At 39.1% G+C, this 18676-nt stretch overlaps 2 protein-coding genes across 2 annotated transcripts; both read left to right on the forward strand.

Annotated features, from left to right (window-relative positions):
* The first annotated feature begins 6997 nt into the window (after positions 1-6997).
* Positions 6998-7881, forward strand: nkx2.9 (NK2 transcription factor related, locus 9 (Drosophila)). Its single transcript, XM_067368378.1, has 2 exons — positions 6998-7211; positions 7355-7881. Exons 1-2 carry the CDS (start codon positions 7061-7063, stop codon positions 7879-7881), a joined length of 678 nt encoding a protein of 225 aa, XP_067224479.1. The 5' UTR covers positions 6998-7060.
* An 8564-nt stretch (positions 7882-16445) lies between these two features.
* On the forward strand, positions 16446-17863 carry nkx2.1 (NK2 homeobox 1). The gene is made up of 2 exons (XM_067368097.1): positions 16446-16812; positions 17190-17863. The coding sequence occupies exons 1-2, from the start codon at positions 16446-16448 to the stop codon at positions 17861-17863; spliced, it is 1041 nt and encodes a 346-aa protein (XP_067224198.1).
* Positions 17864-18676: the final 813 nt, after the last annotated feature.

The following is an 18676-nucleotide window of genomic DNA, read 5'->3' on the forward strand; positions in this document are numbered from 1 at the left end:
CGACGAGAATTAGGCATTTTTTCGCAATAGTTGGTCACGTTTTTTCATGCCTTTCCCCGGTAAGCTTGCTATGCCGTTTGGCACATGGCTGCGGATATTTGAACATTATCTATGAGTTATTGACTATATCTACTTTTGTCTCACAGACCTGTGCAGTGGATTTGGTGGTTGACACTGGTTCTTCCATATCTATCCTGCCCTACAGAACTTATGCATGCCATTTCAGTAACGTTGTGCTGTCGCAGCCCACATTCAGGCTTGTGTTGTGTCCACATTCAGGCTTGTTAGACTACACTCTGCTTTCTAATGCTCTTCCTGTGCCTGCTTCTCCCGTGCCAGTCTTGCAGTGCACTGTTGCTGAGTCAACTGAGTTTGGATGTGTACTCTATTCACAACTATCTGTACTGTACTCTATTCACCTGACTAATGCTTACTACCAAGTGCCACTGCATGAGGACAGTCGTGACATCGCGGCCTTTATTACTCATGACAGACTTCTGTTTTTTAAGTGTTCCTCATGGATTGGCTTCAGCACAGGCGGCTGTGTTGTCAAAAGTTCCGACGTCGGTACAGAAACTTTAAAAATGTGATGATACCAGCATTTCCCACCAGCATTTTGAGTGCTGTTGAGCAGATTCTTAAACACCTCTGATTGGCCATTGAGTTCATATGCTCAACAGATACAGATAAACACGGTAGTGTTTGAAAGCTGGCGTCTATCAACTGATATATTAGGGATCCACAGATAGATGCCTGTTTTCAAACACTCCCCAGTGTATCTGTATAAGCACTCAGTGAAGAGCGTTAAAGATGTCTATTTACAACATGTTTTTAAAGCGTTGATCATTGTAGCCAATCACAGACATATCTGTTGAGCGTGTGAACACAATGGCCAATCAGAGGTGTTTAAGAGTCCGCCCAACAGCGCTCAGAATTCTAGAGGAAATGCAGGTATCGTCGAATTTGTAAAATTTCAGTACCGACTTGGTATCGAGTCGGTACGTTTGACAACACTACCCGCAGCTTTTCAGGGGATGATGACCATCATCCTGACTGGCTTGTTGTGGTTGAAAATTATGAACAACATTATTATCCGCGGACATAACATGTCAAATGCACTTCACGCTGTCTTACAATGACTAGACGCTGCTGGCTTGCAGCTCAGTAAAGACAAATGTTGCTTCCGGCAAACCATCCTGCTGTTCTTAGTTCATACTGTTTCGGCGGAGGGTCTTCTTCCTGATGAATCACATGTACAGGCGATTCTCAATGCCCCTGCACCTTGTGATGCATCTACTTTGAGCTCCTTATACTTGGACTTGTTTATTCCTCAAGTTTAATGATGTTTTATAAACGTAGTTCAGGAGGAACAAGTCAAATAAGATACCCAATCATTACATCATCTTGATCATTACGTCATCTCAACCAGCTGTCAACAATCTGTAATCAACGTATCTACCCAATCGGCATGAGTTCAGGCCTGTATATAATCACAGTCAAACTCACCCAAGGATCTTCGACAGTTTCCAGAATCCCTCCACCACCCCGTCTCCTCACACTCTCTGGATTACTTCATATAATCTAAAAGGGGGGGGGGGGTACTCTGTGTTCGGGCCGATTACCGAGCTCGGAGCCCTCTCCCCGGACAGCACGCCAAATACGTTTACCAATTAATTTACCTGACTTATTTGTAAGTGTGAACTCGTGAATTCCTGATTTTACCACCGCTGTAGCTCCAGTGTGCACAAGATCCAAATGGATTTAGCTGGTCAAAAGATGCTGAACAAAATTTGACAGAAGTAAAATGACTGCTAGCAAACAGCCCTGCTTTGGCATTATTTGACCCCATACTACACATGATTGTCTCTACAGACACTTCTGACTATGGTCTGGAAACAATACTTTCTCAGGTCAACCCAGATGGCATTGAACAAACTGTGGCCTTTGTGTCACGTTCGCTGTCTACTGCTGAGTGTAAATATGCCACGCTGAAAAGGGCACTTCCTTGCATGCATGTGGGCCATTGAGAGGTGGTGGGGCTGCTGTTTTATTCCATGTACAGATCATCAGGGACTGACAACCCTGCTTACCACTAAGGGTGTCACCCGGTGCTGGACTTCGTGTAGCAAGGTGGTCTGCAGGTTCTCAAAATGCTCCTGCTGCCCTTACCTGCTTCTTCCTGCATACCTGGTCCTGCTGAGGATGTTGATGATGAGTTTGTTCCTTTCCTATCTGCCACCTGTAATTCTCTGTCTGTTGCTGATGTTGATGCTGCATGTGCTTGTTGTCCTGCTTTAACCAAACTTCATACACAGATTTCTAATTGTTGGCCTCTTTCACCCAAGTATGTTAAGTTGTTGCCATACTATAAACTGCGACTGGAACTGTCTGTTAAGGACAACTTTGTCTTTAGCAGCTCAAGGCTGATTGCACCTGTTGCTCTTCGATCTGTGCTGGTCTCCATAACACACGAAGGGCATCAGGGAGAGGTGAGAACCAAACAATGCCTTGGTGATCTCTGTCAGTGGCGAGGGATAGATGCTTAGGTTCATGATGCTGTCCGCCCATGCTACGCGTGTCAGTTCAATGACAAAACTGTCAAGTCACGTCCTGCCAAATGGACCATGGCAGAAAGTGGCTGTAGTTATAGTCAGGCCATTTGACGCTGCATCTGATCAGTTACTGAGAACGGTGTTCAGTTTACGTCTGCTGCTTTCTCTGCAGCAAGGAAGGAAGGAATATTTGTCACAATTGTTCCTCTCTGTACTACCCGGCAGCTAATGGTGCTGTAGAGAGGTTCAACCGTGTGCTCAAACATACTGTCAGTGTCCAAATGGCCATCCAGCAACATCAGCCATGGAAACCTGTGGTAACTGACTTCTTGCAGGTGTACCTTGCTACTTCACATGCTGCAACTGGTACTTCACCCTTTCAGCACCTCTATGGCAGACAAATGCACACAAGGCTGGCTATTTTGCCATCTGATCCTGAGCACCCGCCAACAGACATGACTATTCACAGAGGGGTTACGCAGGTCCAACAAAAAAAGACTACACTGATGCTAAGCCGGGTGCTTGCACTCCTTGTTTCCAGGAGGGGGATAAAGTGAGGATACGGGTAAGGGACACAGAATGTTTACTGATCCTCTCACAGTTGCTGAAAAACTGGGGGTGGGTACACGCATTCTTAATGATTGAATGACATGCTTCCCATTTCCATGCACGCCAACAACTTGGGCTGAGAACACTGTTCACTAAACACACGCTCATACAACTAGACCTAAACGTGATGTTCGGAAGCCTAGCTGGTTAAAGCACTATGTCATGTAATCTGATGGAATATTCTGTTTTTTAAAAAAGGGGAAAATGTTGTGTTCATGAGTGAATTGTATTGTTGGCCATTTTGAAAAGCAAATGTGAACTGTTGAAGTGTTTCGTTCTGACGTAATGTGTGTGAGAACCAACCCGATCTCACGGCAATTCGTACGTATTTTACGAGGTGGCTAAATCGTATGAATTCATACGACCTCACTCGTACTAATTCATACGTTTTTTGCTAAATCGTATGTATTTTACGAGTTGACAAATTCGTATGAATTCATACGAATGACCTACCCCAAACCCCGCCCCTAAACCTAACCGTCACTGGGGTTTAGACAAATCGTACGAATTCGCACGAGTGAGGTCGTATGAATTTATACGAAATAGCCACCTCGTAGAATAAGTACGAATTGGTCGTGAGATAGCGTTGGTGAGAACAGAAGTGATGAGTACAGAAGATGGATGAAATTCGCTGCTCCTGTCCTGTGTGCTTTATTGCTGTTCAATAACACCTTCATTAGAGAAGGGAAATTATAGGCTATTTATTAGATTTTTTCGAGGGCACCTGAATTTTAATGATGTGCACTGATAAATCATTTATAACAAATACTGCAATATTCTGTACAAAAATTAATGGTCCATTTTGATTTTGTGGTGACTAAGCGTGAGAAGGTTATTAGAATACATTTTAAAAATGTACAAATTGTGACTCGAAAGTTCTCAATGTGTTTGTTTTATAACTTTAAATGTAATCTTTCTGGTGTGTTTGGTTTACTTTTTTCTTTAGAAGTGTTGACCTGAAAATGTTAGGTGGGTTCATGAGTTTCAGAGAGAGTTCACAGGTTGGCCTTCTGCTTTTATTGTTGAGTTCTTGAGTTTTAAATGCTCTGTGTTGCAACTTGTGGTACTTGATTTTAGATGCCTCTATAATATTGGAGATCATTTTTTAAGGATTATTATTTTACAGTCCGGTTTTGCATGTAAATATGATGTTATAGCAATTGCAATAACTGGGTTATAACTTGGTACTTACCCTGAACCTACCCCTAAACCTAACCTTAACCCATGTAGTTAACTTATATTACCAGTACTTTCTTAGATAAGAACACTGAAAGTACGCATACTGTAAAATAAAGTGTAACCGGATTTTTCTGTGTGTGTACGCGCACAAGTAAGTATACAGTGGTGAAAGTAACAGTGGTGAAACTTAATTCACAATTAAAAATATATTGACTTCATTTTTTTAAATAAAAATTGTTTGCTATTGTTATTTTTGTACTGCTTCGAAGGTCATTTTACTAGGTGTGTGAACTCTCTGACGTTTTTGAATATTTCTTAAAGGAATAGTTCATCCAAAAATAAAAATTCTGATGGCATGATTTACACTTATTGTTTGTTTTACACTTTTTCAGGACAATTATCTGTATTAAACAAAGCAACCCGATCAACCATCAATTGACAATATTAGGATATGCTGAAATTAGAATAAGCTTTGTTTTCTTAACAGTGTACTCAAAGTGTTACAGATGTTGTACAGAGAGTTTTAACACACCGCATATTGATTTTAAATAACATCTAACGAGAGTCTAATGTGTGTAAACTTGTGTTGCTCTTCACGCGGAAATGTTTATTTCTGTAGATTGTTCTCTGATTCCCGTTGTCTGACTTCTTGGGTTTGAGAAGTCAAACAACGAGGGTAAATATTTGACACTGAAGAGCTCTTGGGTGTTTGAGAGTGCACACTTTTCCTGAAGCATACTCCTATCTGTGGGTGTCTAATAGATTAAGGAGATACGAGAGGTCATTAGAAACTAAACTGTGTGCCTACACGGGTCTTTATTGAATCTCTGAGAGCGTGCGCCTTAATTCAAAGAGCTTCGCAAACATTTGAATTCACTTTCTACAGTTTAACATCCATACATGGACGCATAACACTATTTAGAACCTGATATAACGAAAATAATCATTAGCTTATAAAACCTATTTTTTTTTAAATATGTCATTATGCCTTATTTTTTTGACTATCGGAGGATTTAGGAAATTTTTGATTGGATTTTTTTTTTTTAAACAAATTAAAGCAAATTAAATTTTATTTTTAAAAGACTTTGATTACTCAGGAGACAACCTGAAGTTTTATGGAAACGAAAAGTCTTTTCATTCCGTTTGGAAACGCATAACTAATAACTCAGTATAGACGTAAGCAGCTAGACGTGTAGCAGTAGATAGTTGCCCCGATCCCGTTCATCCCTATTCAAAACCATGACAACAAGAAACAAGCACGGATTTATTCGAGAAAGTTAAAGGACATTGTGCGGGGGCGTCAATCAAGCATTATTTCAGGACTGAACAAATGCAAAATCTTGACTGGAACAAATGCTTCCAACGGGTCTCGGACGCGGGGCTACATTTCCTTCTTTTGTTCCTGGTCGCTGGTTGGCATGTATTTGTGTTCCTTTTTTCGGCCGACCACCCAGGACGACTAGACGAGAACGGATACCCACTCTGTTTGGGAGGGTCTATGCAGTCATCCAGAGCGCGCTCTAAGACTAGGCAGTCTCAGGAATCATCCGAACCCAATGATATGCCTCGTGCACTTATACTGGTAAGGTGCAGGAGTAAGCAATAGTCCATATAAGGACATATTACTGTCTCATTGATGTCTGGATCTTTTCTCAAATTGAAGTTCTTTTTCTTGTTATCTCGGATATTTTTAGAAAGAAATAGCCTGTAAAGTTGAACAGACATCTCATGAAAGTGCGTATCAATAGCACGAGTTTCTGTTTCTATTTGGCGTGTTATTTATACGCAGAAATTACCATTGCCGTGCATATGATACGCACGTGTTTGACGTTCAAATAATACGCACTTTTCACGTCCATATGATACGCCCGTACCCCACACCACTAATCCTATCCACTGCGTATCATATGCATGCAAAACGTAATTTCAGCGTATAAATAACACGTCAAATATAAACATAAACTCGTGCTATAGATACGCAGTACAAGGAGATCGTGTCAGAGCTGAATTCTTAAATGAGAATAAAGTAGTGTTGGGTATGAGTAGATGCACGTTTAAAACAAACATCTAGGTTTTAATTTCAAATCTAGAATTCAAAAAATGTATTTCCAGGGGAAACTTTCTTTTACAGCAGGCTATACACAAGGGCATGAACCCACTAATATCTAGATTTCACGAATACTGTGCACATTTAACCCAATAACACCTGCAATAAACGACATTACCCCAATAAATGAATTAGGAAAACCAACTCTGGGACGCTAATGGATCACTTTGTATGCAAATATCCGATATGTTATTTGAGCGGGGGAAAGAAGGGAGGGCTCTTGTTGTCACTTGCCACCCAAGACGTGATTCAGCCTCAACAATTACCATTATCTGTTTCCCACTTTTCACGAATTCAGACGAATCAGTAATGATGAAGAGTGTTACCCTCCATCATTGTGAAAGTAACGGGCTATTCTTTGCCGAGTTCACACCTACCATTACAGGGATTTAAGTACACGAGTCATTGAGGTACTTAGAAGCCATAAGGAGGAGAGGCCTCAAAGCAGCCACCGAGTGCTGTTTATATAAACACCGCGACATCAGTGTACACATTGTCACTTGGATGCTCGTCTTGAAAACGCACACATCACTTCAGCACTGCGAGACTGACTAAAGATAGCTCTTCAAGACCGAGAACCAGTCCTGGAACTAACAGAAATCCAGCGCTACAGATGGCTATTTCGAACAAGTTCAGTTTCACTGTGAGAAGTATTTTGGATTTGCCAGAAAATGACTCCGAAAGCATCGCGCGCCATTCTCCAGTGGACACGTTTTCCGTCTCACCTTACTCATCTTGGACTGAAAACGACAGAGGACATATATGTAAGTTCTTAAATTCCAAATGTCCAACCTTTTCATATCCTAGCATTAAAGTAGCCTATATTTTACATACACATAGGCCTAATGTTTGTTTGTTTTTTCAGAGATATATAAAGGCTAATCATCTTATATTTTGTTTTCTTTAGCCTCAGACGAGAGCAACCTTGAGGCTTCACCAGACTCCACCGGGCCAGATGTGCTCTCAGCGGATACAGAGCATGAAAAGAGAAAGAAGCGACGCGTGTTATTCTCCAAGGCCCAGACTTACGAACTGGAGCGACGCTTTCGTCAGCAGCGGTACCTGTCCGCTCCAGAACGCGAGCAGCTCGCGCACCTGCTACGTCTCACGCCCACGCAGGTGAAGATCTGGTTCCAAAACCACAGATACAAAATGAAGAGAGCGCGGATAGAGTGCGCTCAGGACCTCAATCAGCCTCCGGTTTTGCGCAGAGTCGTGGTGCCCATTTTGGTCCGGGATGGCAAACCGTATCAGAACTGCACTATCGATGCTGAAAAAGGAAGCTGCATCGTTCCGCCAACAGTACCATCCTCACCCTTCAGCGTTCAGGGGTTCCAGTCTTTACAGCAGCAGACTCCCTTTGCGCTTTTCCCCACATACCAGCACTTTACCTCCAACACAGCGGCCTCCCGGCACCACTTCTGTGTTTGGTGAGACTCACTGGACCACACGAACTATTTCGAGACTTACCCCACAGGACAGCGCATGGACTCATCTTGATTCAAGTTGTTTTTAATTACATAAAGTCTTAGGTCTGTTAAGGTAGAAACTTTCAGCGTTGATAAGATAAAAATTATAATAATAATAAATGCTGTTTGCACATATTATGTGGTCTATTTAGTGTTATTTTGGCCAGTTGCGTTTTGCAAATATTAATAGATGTGTATAATTGCCTAGATATAGTGTATTTTTTGAACAGTTTGTATTTGTTTTAAACCAAAAGTTTATATATCTGTGAGAAAAAAATATGTTTTATGTTTTATACAGTGAATAGTGTCGTAATTTGGATGAAAGTGCATCATCTTAAAATGTTACACAATTTTGTTCTTGTATTACAAAAAAAAAAGAAAGAAAAAAGAGAATAAAAAACATTTTTAGTAATGTATACCTCTGTTTGTATTGTTTATACACATATGCAATATTCTTTAAGCTTGAAATCACTCTTCTTTTTTAATAATTATCTATATATTATTCCTTGTTTGGTTCTAGGGAGTAATTTTTTGTAATTTGTTTAGTATAATTCGTTCACCTTTCTGTTAATCCCCGCGATTGTTGCACAGTGTTTGTATAAAAGATCTCAGATTGAACTGAAAAGAGTATGAGAATTAGCGCACAGCAAGAGATGAGTGGCTTTTGTAATGTTAAGACGTCCACTTTCACCCAACAGACAAAATAAGCATGCAGCTTAAAGAAAGAAGCATTATTTAAGACTCAACTGTAGGTAAACACTGAGGAAGAAATGCAAGATGCACAATGGATATCGATTCTTGTGTGATTCTGGAACTTGAGTTTTTTACTGGATACGAAATATTTATATTGCGTTACGAGCATTTTTGTTTGGTTTGAGTGGTGATTAAAGCTTAGTTGACTAAATTAAAGTAAAAATAAATTAACAGCTGCGGTTTGTGACAAATCGCACTGAGACTTCAAAAAGTTCAAGCAACTCTGCCTCCTCCATATTTTAAAAGAGGGTGATCATTGTTGTAACATTAATGAAAGAGGCGTGTTTTCTCTTGCTTTCTCAATCCCGAGCTTGTCCCAATTAATTCAGCGACCCAGTTAGTATCATCCTTGTCACCTGGTCTTTTGTCCCCTCTCTCAGGCCACCTTGTACTACATATGGAGGGGACTGACCGCAGCGCTCTCTTCGCTACATCTTCCCTAAAACACTTTTTTGTGTCGTCCTCTGAAAGGACCATTGTGTGGTTCCCAAAGGGACCTAGACAAAATCCGCAGCGTCTCAATTCTCGTGATGTTTAATCAGTCCCGGGTGACAAATTTATGGGCTTTAACAAGACAATGGAGTTTTAAAAGTCGTTGGGTTTTGGGGAGTGACAAAGACAGGCTTTTAGAGGTCTCCCCTGGTTTATGGCGAGACTGGGACACAACAACTTGGTAGGAACATAGTAAAACTCAACAGTTACGCTTATGAAGTTTTTCTCTTAAAAATAAATAAATCGCGTGCTTCGATTAAACATTTGCATTTCACATGTACAAAAACTGATGCATTGAAATGCCTGTGACAAAAACTGATTATTTGAGCATTAATGTTATACTATATAATCTGAAACGAAAGTTTTTGTTTGATGTTTTGTTGATATTTTTAGGACATTATTAACAGTTATTGTTATAATACTGGTTTTCATACTCTTTGCAGAGACGATTGTGGGCCTTGTTAAATAATCAATAAACAAATGTTATTGGGGAGACCGGGGAGTGTTGTAACACGGAGTCAGTTTTAACATTGTCAGTCTGACAAGTCAGAAATGATCTATGGTGATGTCAATATCATATCATACACTCCCATCATATTTTTGACCTCACGGGAGAAGTGCCATGTGACTGTGAGCAACACTTTTGATTTTATGACCAAAAAACCAAAAAACAAAACTGATTTTCAGGGGGGAAAAAAGTTGAAATTTCCATCAAGATAATTTTTTGTCCAGCAATTATTGTATTGAAGATACTTATTTGACTTGCATAATCTAAGGTGGCTGATTCTCTAGTTTCATTTGATGCTTTGCGTTCATGCTAACTTCAAACCCACATGCTATAACAGATATGTTGTATATTGTTTGAATATTAAAAACCAACTCCTTATGATGATTCCAGTTATCAATCACATGCATAGTGATGTCAAACGGTTAATCGCGATTAATCGTATGCAAAATAAGTTTGTGTTTACATAATATATGTGTGTGTACTGTGTATTTTTATTATGTATATATACACATACATACATGCATATATTTTAGAAATATTTACATGTATATATATTTATATATAATTTATATTATATATAAATATATTATATATAAATATTTTTATAATATATTTTGCTAAATATATACATGCATGTGCGTATTTATATGTATATAATAAAAATACATAGTACACACACATATACAAACCTGATTTATACAGTGTCCCAAAAAGTTGGAACACTGTACAAATTGTGAATAAAAACAGAATGCAATGATGTGGAAGTTTCAAATTTCAATATTTTATTCAGAATACAACATAAATGACTTATGAAATGTTTAATGTATCATTTTAAGGGGAAAATAAGTTGATTTTCAATTTCATGGCATCAACACATCTCAAAAGATTTGTGACAAGGCCATGTTTACCACTGTGTGGCATCCCCTCTTCTTTTATAACAGTCTGCAAACGTCTGGGGACTGAGGAGACAAATTGCTCAAGTTTAGGAATAGGAATGTTGTCCCATTCTTGTCTAATACAGGCTTCTAGTTGCTCAACTGTCTTAGGTCTTCTTTGTCACATCTTCCTCTTTATGATGCGCGAAATGTTTTCTATGGGTGAAAGATCTGGACTGCAGGCTGGCCATTTCAGTACCCGGATCCTTCTTCTATGCAGCCATGATGTAGTAATTGACGCAGTATGTGGTCTGGCATTGTCATGTTGGAAAATGCAAGGTCTTCCCTGAAAGAGACGACGTCTGGATGGGAGCATATGTTGTTCTAGAACTTGGACATACCTTTCAGCACTGATGGTGCCTTTCCAGATGTGTAAGCTGCCCATGCCACACGCACTCATGCAACCCCATACCATTAGAGATGCAGGCTTCTGAACTGAGCGCTGATAACAACTTGGGTTGTCCTTGTCCTCTTTAGTCCAGATGACATGGCGTCCCAGTTTTCCAAAAAGAACTTCAAATTTTGATTCGTCTGACCACAGAACAGTTTTCCACTTTGCCACAGTCCATTTTAAATGAGCCTTGGCCCAGAGAAAACGCCTGCGCTTGTGGATCATGTTTAGATATGGCTTCTTTTTTGACCTATAGAGTTTTAGCCGGCAACGGCGAATGGCACGGTGGATTGTGTTCACGACAATGTTTTCTGGAAGTATTCCTGAGCCCATGTTGTGATTTCCATTACAGTAGCATTCCTGTATGTGATGCAGTGCCGTCTAAGGGCCCGAAGATCACGGGCATCCAGTATGGTTTTCCGGCCTTGACCCTTACGCACAGATTTTGTTCCAGGTTCCAGTCTTTGGATGATATTATGCACTGTAGATGATGATAACTTTTCTCTGAGAAACTCCTTTCTGATATTGCTTCACTATTTTTCGTTGCAGCATTGGGGGAATTGGTGATCTTCTGCCCATCTTGATTTCTGAGAGACACTGCCACTCTGAGAGGCTCTTTTTATACCCAATCATGTTGCCAATTGACCTAATAAGTTGCAAATTGGTCCTCCAGCTGTTCCTTATATACATTTAACTTTTCCAGCCTCTTATTGCTACCTGTCCCAACTTTTTTGGAATGTGTAGTTGAAATCCAAAATGAGCCAATATTTGGAATGACATTTCAGAATGTCTCACTTTCAAAATTTGATATGTTATCTATATTCTATTGTGAATAAAATATAAGTTTATGAGATTTGTATATTATTGCATTTCTTTTTTATTCACAATTTGTACAGTGTCCCAACTTTTTTGGAATCGGGTTTGTATTATGTAAACACAAACTTTTATCTTGGATGCATTTAATCGCGATTAACCGTTTGACAACACCAATTGAGCACATACGATTTTTTTTGTGCACATTTTTTAGAAGTTTCCATACAGCTTTTTTATGTGATATCCCAAATTTTAAATAAAAGAGATAGATGACAACATAGCTAGTGACTGAATCCTTGTGACAGGAATACAGTACACATGAACATACACACATACAATAATTGTTTTTTTGCTAAATTTAAAGTCCTTAAAGTCATACAAAACAATGGGGGTTTTTTTTGTACTTTTGAAACAACTTTATTCAAAACTGTTCACTTTACTCATTCTTTACTTCAATAACCCCTAATGAAAAATAAATATATTAAAACATATTTGAAATACATTTATTTAATGCGAAGTATACTACAAATACATTTACATATCATGTACTTAATAAAAATACCCTAATTGTACTTTTGGTAACACTTTATTTTACAGTGCCCTTGTTACACGTTACATGTATTACTGTAGTAATAACTATAAATGATGCATAATTACAGACAACTAACCTTAAGCCAACCCCTATTCCTAATCCTAACCCTATAGTAAGTACATGTAGTTAATTATAATTACTCAGTGCTTAAATGTATAATTGCACTGTACCATGGATACCTTAAAATAAGGTAACCATACTTTTAGTATACTGAACTAGTATATTGAAATGTCTGCTAAATTGAAACTAATTTTATGCTTAATGCACTTTAATTGTTCAGAAGTAGTGTTGAGGTCCAACTAAATATATACTTAAGTATATTTGATTGTGCTAAAGTGGAACTATTGCAAGTATACTTTACACTTTAAATATTTTGAATTTAAAGACAGATATTATTCAAATATACAATCCTCATCGATATTGGTATTAAAACACATTTTAGGCCTAATATTAAGAAATGTGCATTGTGCACAAGTAGTACTCCAAAAAAAGTTTAATTATATTTTTTATAGGTAATTATAGTTTATAGTTAATTTTTTATACAATAAGTCTAAAGCCATATGTCAGTAAATATGTTAATAGATTTGAAATGTATTTAGTATGACATACATGTATTTTAAAATACTTTTTATTTAAAATAATTTTTTACTAGGGACATTCTTGCATTATTTTAGATTGAGTTGATCTTATTTCAGCAAATTATCCCCAGCTACTAACCCCAGTGGTTGTAACAACAGAACTCTTTGCGTGTGACATAAACTCACATAATCTGTAATTGTGTTGAACATGTCCAACTGAGTTATGTTTGTAGCAGACAAATGTAGCTGTCATGTATTACATTTTGAGAGGTACAGCACCAACAACCACTGAGTTACCGATGCTCAAACAAAAGGTGTTACGTTCATCCCCGGTCTCCCCCTGTCATTACAAATGCGTTTTATACCTTTGAAGGTATTAGCCAACACTGTGATGTCCACAGTGTTGGCTGCCTAGCTGTAGGCAGGACCACTCTGCCACCTTGAGGTTAACAGCTTCCTGTGGTGGGCCTGATCTGATTTGGCTCAAAAGGAAACGAATGCACCTCTCTCTCTTTCCCACGAGCGCTTCCTGTACAAACTGCATGGCTGTTACTCTCCACTAGATGGCACAATAGCATCGTGGAGTCTAAAGTTTGTGTACTTGGCTGTCAATATTTACTGCACCTGATGAGCGTCAATATCACCCCCTCCCCACCGTAAACAAACGTTTAATAAGAAACATTAGGAAAAATAAGCCAAATATAATATAATATAATATAATATAATATAATATAATATAATATAATATAATATAATATAATATAATATAATATAATATAATATAATATAATATAATATAATATAATATAATATAATATAATATAATATAATACGCCTTTGGATAGGCCTAAAGGATGACATATTTTCATATATATGCATATGCATATTGAATAAGTTTTAGCAGGTAGCGCTGAACAAAACTCCGGTTTGTCAATAGAAAAAGATGTTAAAAACAACACAAATCGTACTACTAATTGCCGTTAATTGACCATGATAGCCGTACTCCAGTAGAGGAGCGAGCCTGATTAAGATAATTAAGAGAGCCTTTTGTAAACTGGTTCAAGTAGGCCGAACACCTTGAAAGCAGCGTTGGACGCCCCATAGTTTTGACACTAATTGTTATAATTGCTCGCGCAGTTATCATCTCTGGTGCACAAACTACGCCCACCTGTGCTAACTTAAAACTAGAGAAATGCGCGGTTGTCTGCTAATTTAAGGAGGTTAACGTAGGTCTGTTTCATTTTTTTTTTTTTTTTTTTTCAATTCAAAATGCGACAAGCTGACTATCACGATCGAGATGTGAACGCTCGATGGAAACATAAGGTTGAAAAGGAATAAAGTGTAAAAAGTTACGAATGTGTTGTTGGCATTAAATAAAACTAAAACTATCAGACAACTAGAGGAGCTTTTTGTCTTGTCATTTGAAAATATATTCAGACTTGTGACCACCAGAAGACGCTGTATTCCCTCGTGTTAAATGTTTTGGCTCATCCTAATAGCCCATGGTTTGTGTTATTCTGAATCCGTATCATCTTTTGGTCTCCTTTGATGTATTACTATTGTGGCGTAAACGCAGTTTGACAGATTTATTATGGATTAAGTATTAGATATAGGAATGACCAATATGTTTTTGTTCCTGTTAACTTTTCAGGGCGGCTGGTTATTTCAGATTAACACTTAGTGTTCCACAAGATCGCAAAGAAATAAAGAAATACATAGCATTAAAAAATGCATTTTTCGAAAGGCATTTGAATTCAGGTAGAAAACATCAAAGCAAAAAATGCAGCACAATTAAAAATGCGACAGAATTTGTATTTCTTGTTTTAATAAAGTGGTTAAACTCGCAATTATTTCATAGTTAGACTTCGACTGTTTTTCTTTTTTTTCTTTTTCTTTTTTGAGCTGATGCTGTAGACTTTCGGGAAATGGATATCACGATATCTTTACAAAAAGAAGAACAAAGTCTGTGTGTAATCCCTGACTGCTGAAGACCATAAGATCAACTCTTCCATCTAAACCCGCTTAAGGTTTTCTTTTAACGAGCCGTTTTTGTTCAGAAGATTGCAGCGCTCAGCGGCGAAGACTCTCGATGAACGCTGATCTTGATAAAAACGAAAGTTTACGCCAAATATTTGTCTACAATTTGAGAATCTTATGTTTTTTGTTTTAAACAATATAGCCGAACTCATGGTGTCCCAAAAGGTTTGTTTGTTTCTCTACTGACATATTTAAATTTGATACGATGGGTTATTGTATAAGTAAATTAATGTTAGAGCCACGACGAAAAAAAATGAAAACGTAATTATTAGTTGTAATAGTTAGAGTAAAATATTAGCCTAGCATAAGACAACGCGTTGTTTTGTAAATAGCTAAAATCAATTGTTATATTTGTTACAAAATAAATATAAAATAGCTTATAAGATTAATAATAATAATAATAATAATAAAGAAATGAAAAAAAACTTGTCCAATCATACAAATTTCTGTAAAATTGCTCTTCTGCCCAGCAATATTGAGGGAGACCTTTAGGGCGTCGATCGGGGATCGCACTGCAGGGTAAGCTATGCATTATTGAAGTTACACGGAGTTACTTCAGGACTTACTCAGGTTATTTCAGCGTTGTTAACTTTACCTGAGAGCCTCTCCTCCTCCCGAGTTCATTTCCCTCAGTACCGCGTGTCTGAGCCGAGTGGATGGGAATTTGGACGACACGCAGCCTATGTCCAATAATATCAAGCGGAAACAGGCTTAATCATTTACTTGGCCTCTTAACACGCTCGTATGTATTTATTTATTTGTCAGTCAGTGTTCCTGAGTCGTCGCAAGGGCCCTTTGCATGTTTGAGTACGATGGAGCATAATACAAACACGCCTGCAATCACCAGAAGCCTCTTGTGGCCATTAAAAGTCAGTAGTTCAACTCAAGTTTTTTTTTTTTCTCTCTCAGAGAAACTGAGTGGTTCTCAAAGTCTGAAGTCCGCATATGCACTCACATCAAGGGGCCCTTATAAACATCACTCCAACTGTCAATATTTCATCCTTCGCCGTGTTCCTTGCAAGCCGCGAAATAAACAGCCTCGCGCTGAAAATGAACTATGGACGAATTAATTTTACGCACAGGTGTTGTTACACGCCTAAATGTTTTCGGGTTTGGGGGATGGCACGGGTAGCTGAAGACCGCGTAATAGAAAATGTGCGTGGGCGCTCAGATGATAGCGCTGCTTTGTATTGTTGCCCTGGCTGCTGATGCCCCGCCTCTGATGGAAGCCTTAAACCTGGCACCAAGCTAAAACAAACGAAAGTCAGCTTCGAGCTCCCACTCAAACCAATTAAGGCGGACTCCAGTGCACACTCATACGTTTCCATCCTGCTGCAGCGACGGTGAAACAACAGGAACAGAGGAGCTGGCCAAAAAAAAGAAGGAGAGATTGCCTTGCCTTCTAATTTCTCCCTTTCCAACACAGAACAATGTCGATGAGCCCTAAGCATACGACTCCTTTTTCTGTATCCGATATCTTAAGTCCTCTTGAAGAGAGCTACAAAAAAGTGAGTATGGAGGGGAACAACTTGGGGGCTCCACTTGCCTCGTACAGACAACCCCAAGTCACGCAAGCGGCGATGCAGCAGCACCACATGGGCCACAATGGAACAGTACCCGCTGCCTACCACATGACTGCAGCTGGAGTTTCCCAGCTGTCACATACAGCCATGGGGGGCTACTGTAACGGGAATTTGGGCAACATGAGCGACCTGCCGGCCTATCAAGACGGCATGAGAGGCAGCACGACGGCCACCAGCTGGTACGGAACGAATCCCGACCCACGCTTCTCTACAAGTACGTGAGCTTTTTTTTTTTTTTTTTTTTTTTTTTTTAATATATATATATATATTGAGTGTATTAAACTTGTCAGCTATAAAATCTGTAGCTTTTTTACTCTAGCCTTTTAAGTGAACGTGCGACTTTTGACAGTAGATTAAGGGAAAACATGTTAAGCCAACGTTAAACGTGCCAGGTGCTTTATCTGAACCCAAACAAACTGCATCAATTAACAGACTCTTAAGCGTGTTTGTCCAAAGCAGGGAAAAGTCTAACAAGAGACGATTGCGTAATAATGCACAGCTCTTTTTACTGCACTGAGCTTTGTATTTTCTGTGGTCATTTATATACTGATACTAAATCGCAAAGCTAAATTATACCGTTCTCTTTTGCAGTCTCTCGTTTCATGGGTTCCTCGTCTGGTATGAATATGGGCAGTATGAGCACTCTGAGTTCTCTGGCGGATGTTGGTAAAGGCATGGGTCCGCTGACCAGCACACCGCGCCGGAAGAGACGGGTACTCTTCTCCCAGGCGCAGGTGTACGAGCTCGAGCGACGGTTCAAGCAGCAGAAGTACCTCTCCGCGCCGGAAAGGGAACATCTGGCCAGCATGATTCACTTGACTCCGACTCAAGTTAAAATTTGGTTTCAAAACCACCGATATAAAATGAAAAGGCAGGCCAAGGACAAGGTGTCCCAGCAGCAAATGCAACAAGACAATGGCTCTTGTCAGCAGCAGCAGCAGTCTCCGCGGCGGGTGGCCGTGCCAGTGTTAGTGAAAGACGGAAAGCCATGTCAAGGCAGCAGCCATACACCCAACACTGGTGTACAAAGCCACCATCACCAGGGGGGAAACGTCATGATTATGTCCAATAACAGTTCTTCAATGGGCCAGCATCAAGGTCAGCAGGTAGGCAACGCCGGCCAGTCCCCAGATCTGGGTCAACATGCTGCAAGCCCTCCATCTCTCCAAACCCAGGTGTCCGGCCTGTCACACCTGAACTCTTCCGGCTCCGAATATGGAGCCGCCTTGCCCTGCTCCGCTCTGCTTTACGGCAGGACATGGTGACACCGGAACAGACTATAATACAATAACAAAACGACAAGTGGATGCAGATAATCGGTATACTCTGCTCAAAAAAAGACCATGCGAACAGTAGCTGCGCTCTCCTTTCTGGAGGGAGAAGGCTGCGAGCAACACGAGGATTGCCAAATGTCAAAGGTATCAAATCTTTTATTGTGAGGATGAGCGCCAAAACATCATTAAGAAGATGGAATTATTTATATACTACACTAGATTTTAAATGGAGACTGATTGAAACACTAAAATCACAAATATTCTGTCATCCTGTTGGATTTTTTTGAAAAAAAAAACAATGAAAAAAAAAAAAAAAACAATGAAGATGAACCCCTCACACTAAACTGATTTCTTATAGATTTCATTGTAAAACGTAGCTTGTATATTTCTGTAAAAGGTTTGGACTGATTACATAGTTTTTAGCGATATGTATATTGTACAAAATTTTTATCGATATTAAGGGTCACATGTTTTTTTCAGTTCCTTTGTTATTTGTACGTTTAATTTTCTTGTAACTTATATAGATATTTGACTTAAACGCAGTCATACAATCATATTAATAAATTATGACAATAACAATATCCTAACAATACGTTTATTTTAGATTTTGGGTGTAAGAATCTATCACTCGGCGGTGGCCAACTGAACATGATTAATACAATTATAACGAGTCAACAAACTTCCACACAATTACCCTTTACATTTGTAGGCTCCTGAATACTCATTAGAGGGATTTTTTCTACAGTCGCACATTGTTTTAAATCGACGATTTCTACTGTTTGTAATGGATATTCCTTCAGGATT

This window comes from Chanodichthys erythropterus, chromosome 18 (assembly GCF_024489055.1).
Source record: "Chanodichthys erythropterus isolate Z2021 chromosome 18, ASM2448905v1, whole genome shotgun sequence".
Taxonomy (NCBI): domain Eukaryota; kingdom Metazoa; phylum Chordata; class Actinopteri; order Cypriniformes; family Xenocyprididae; genus Chanodichthys; species Chanodichthys erythropterus.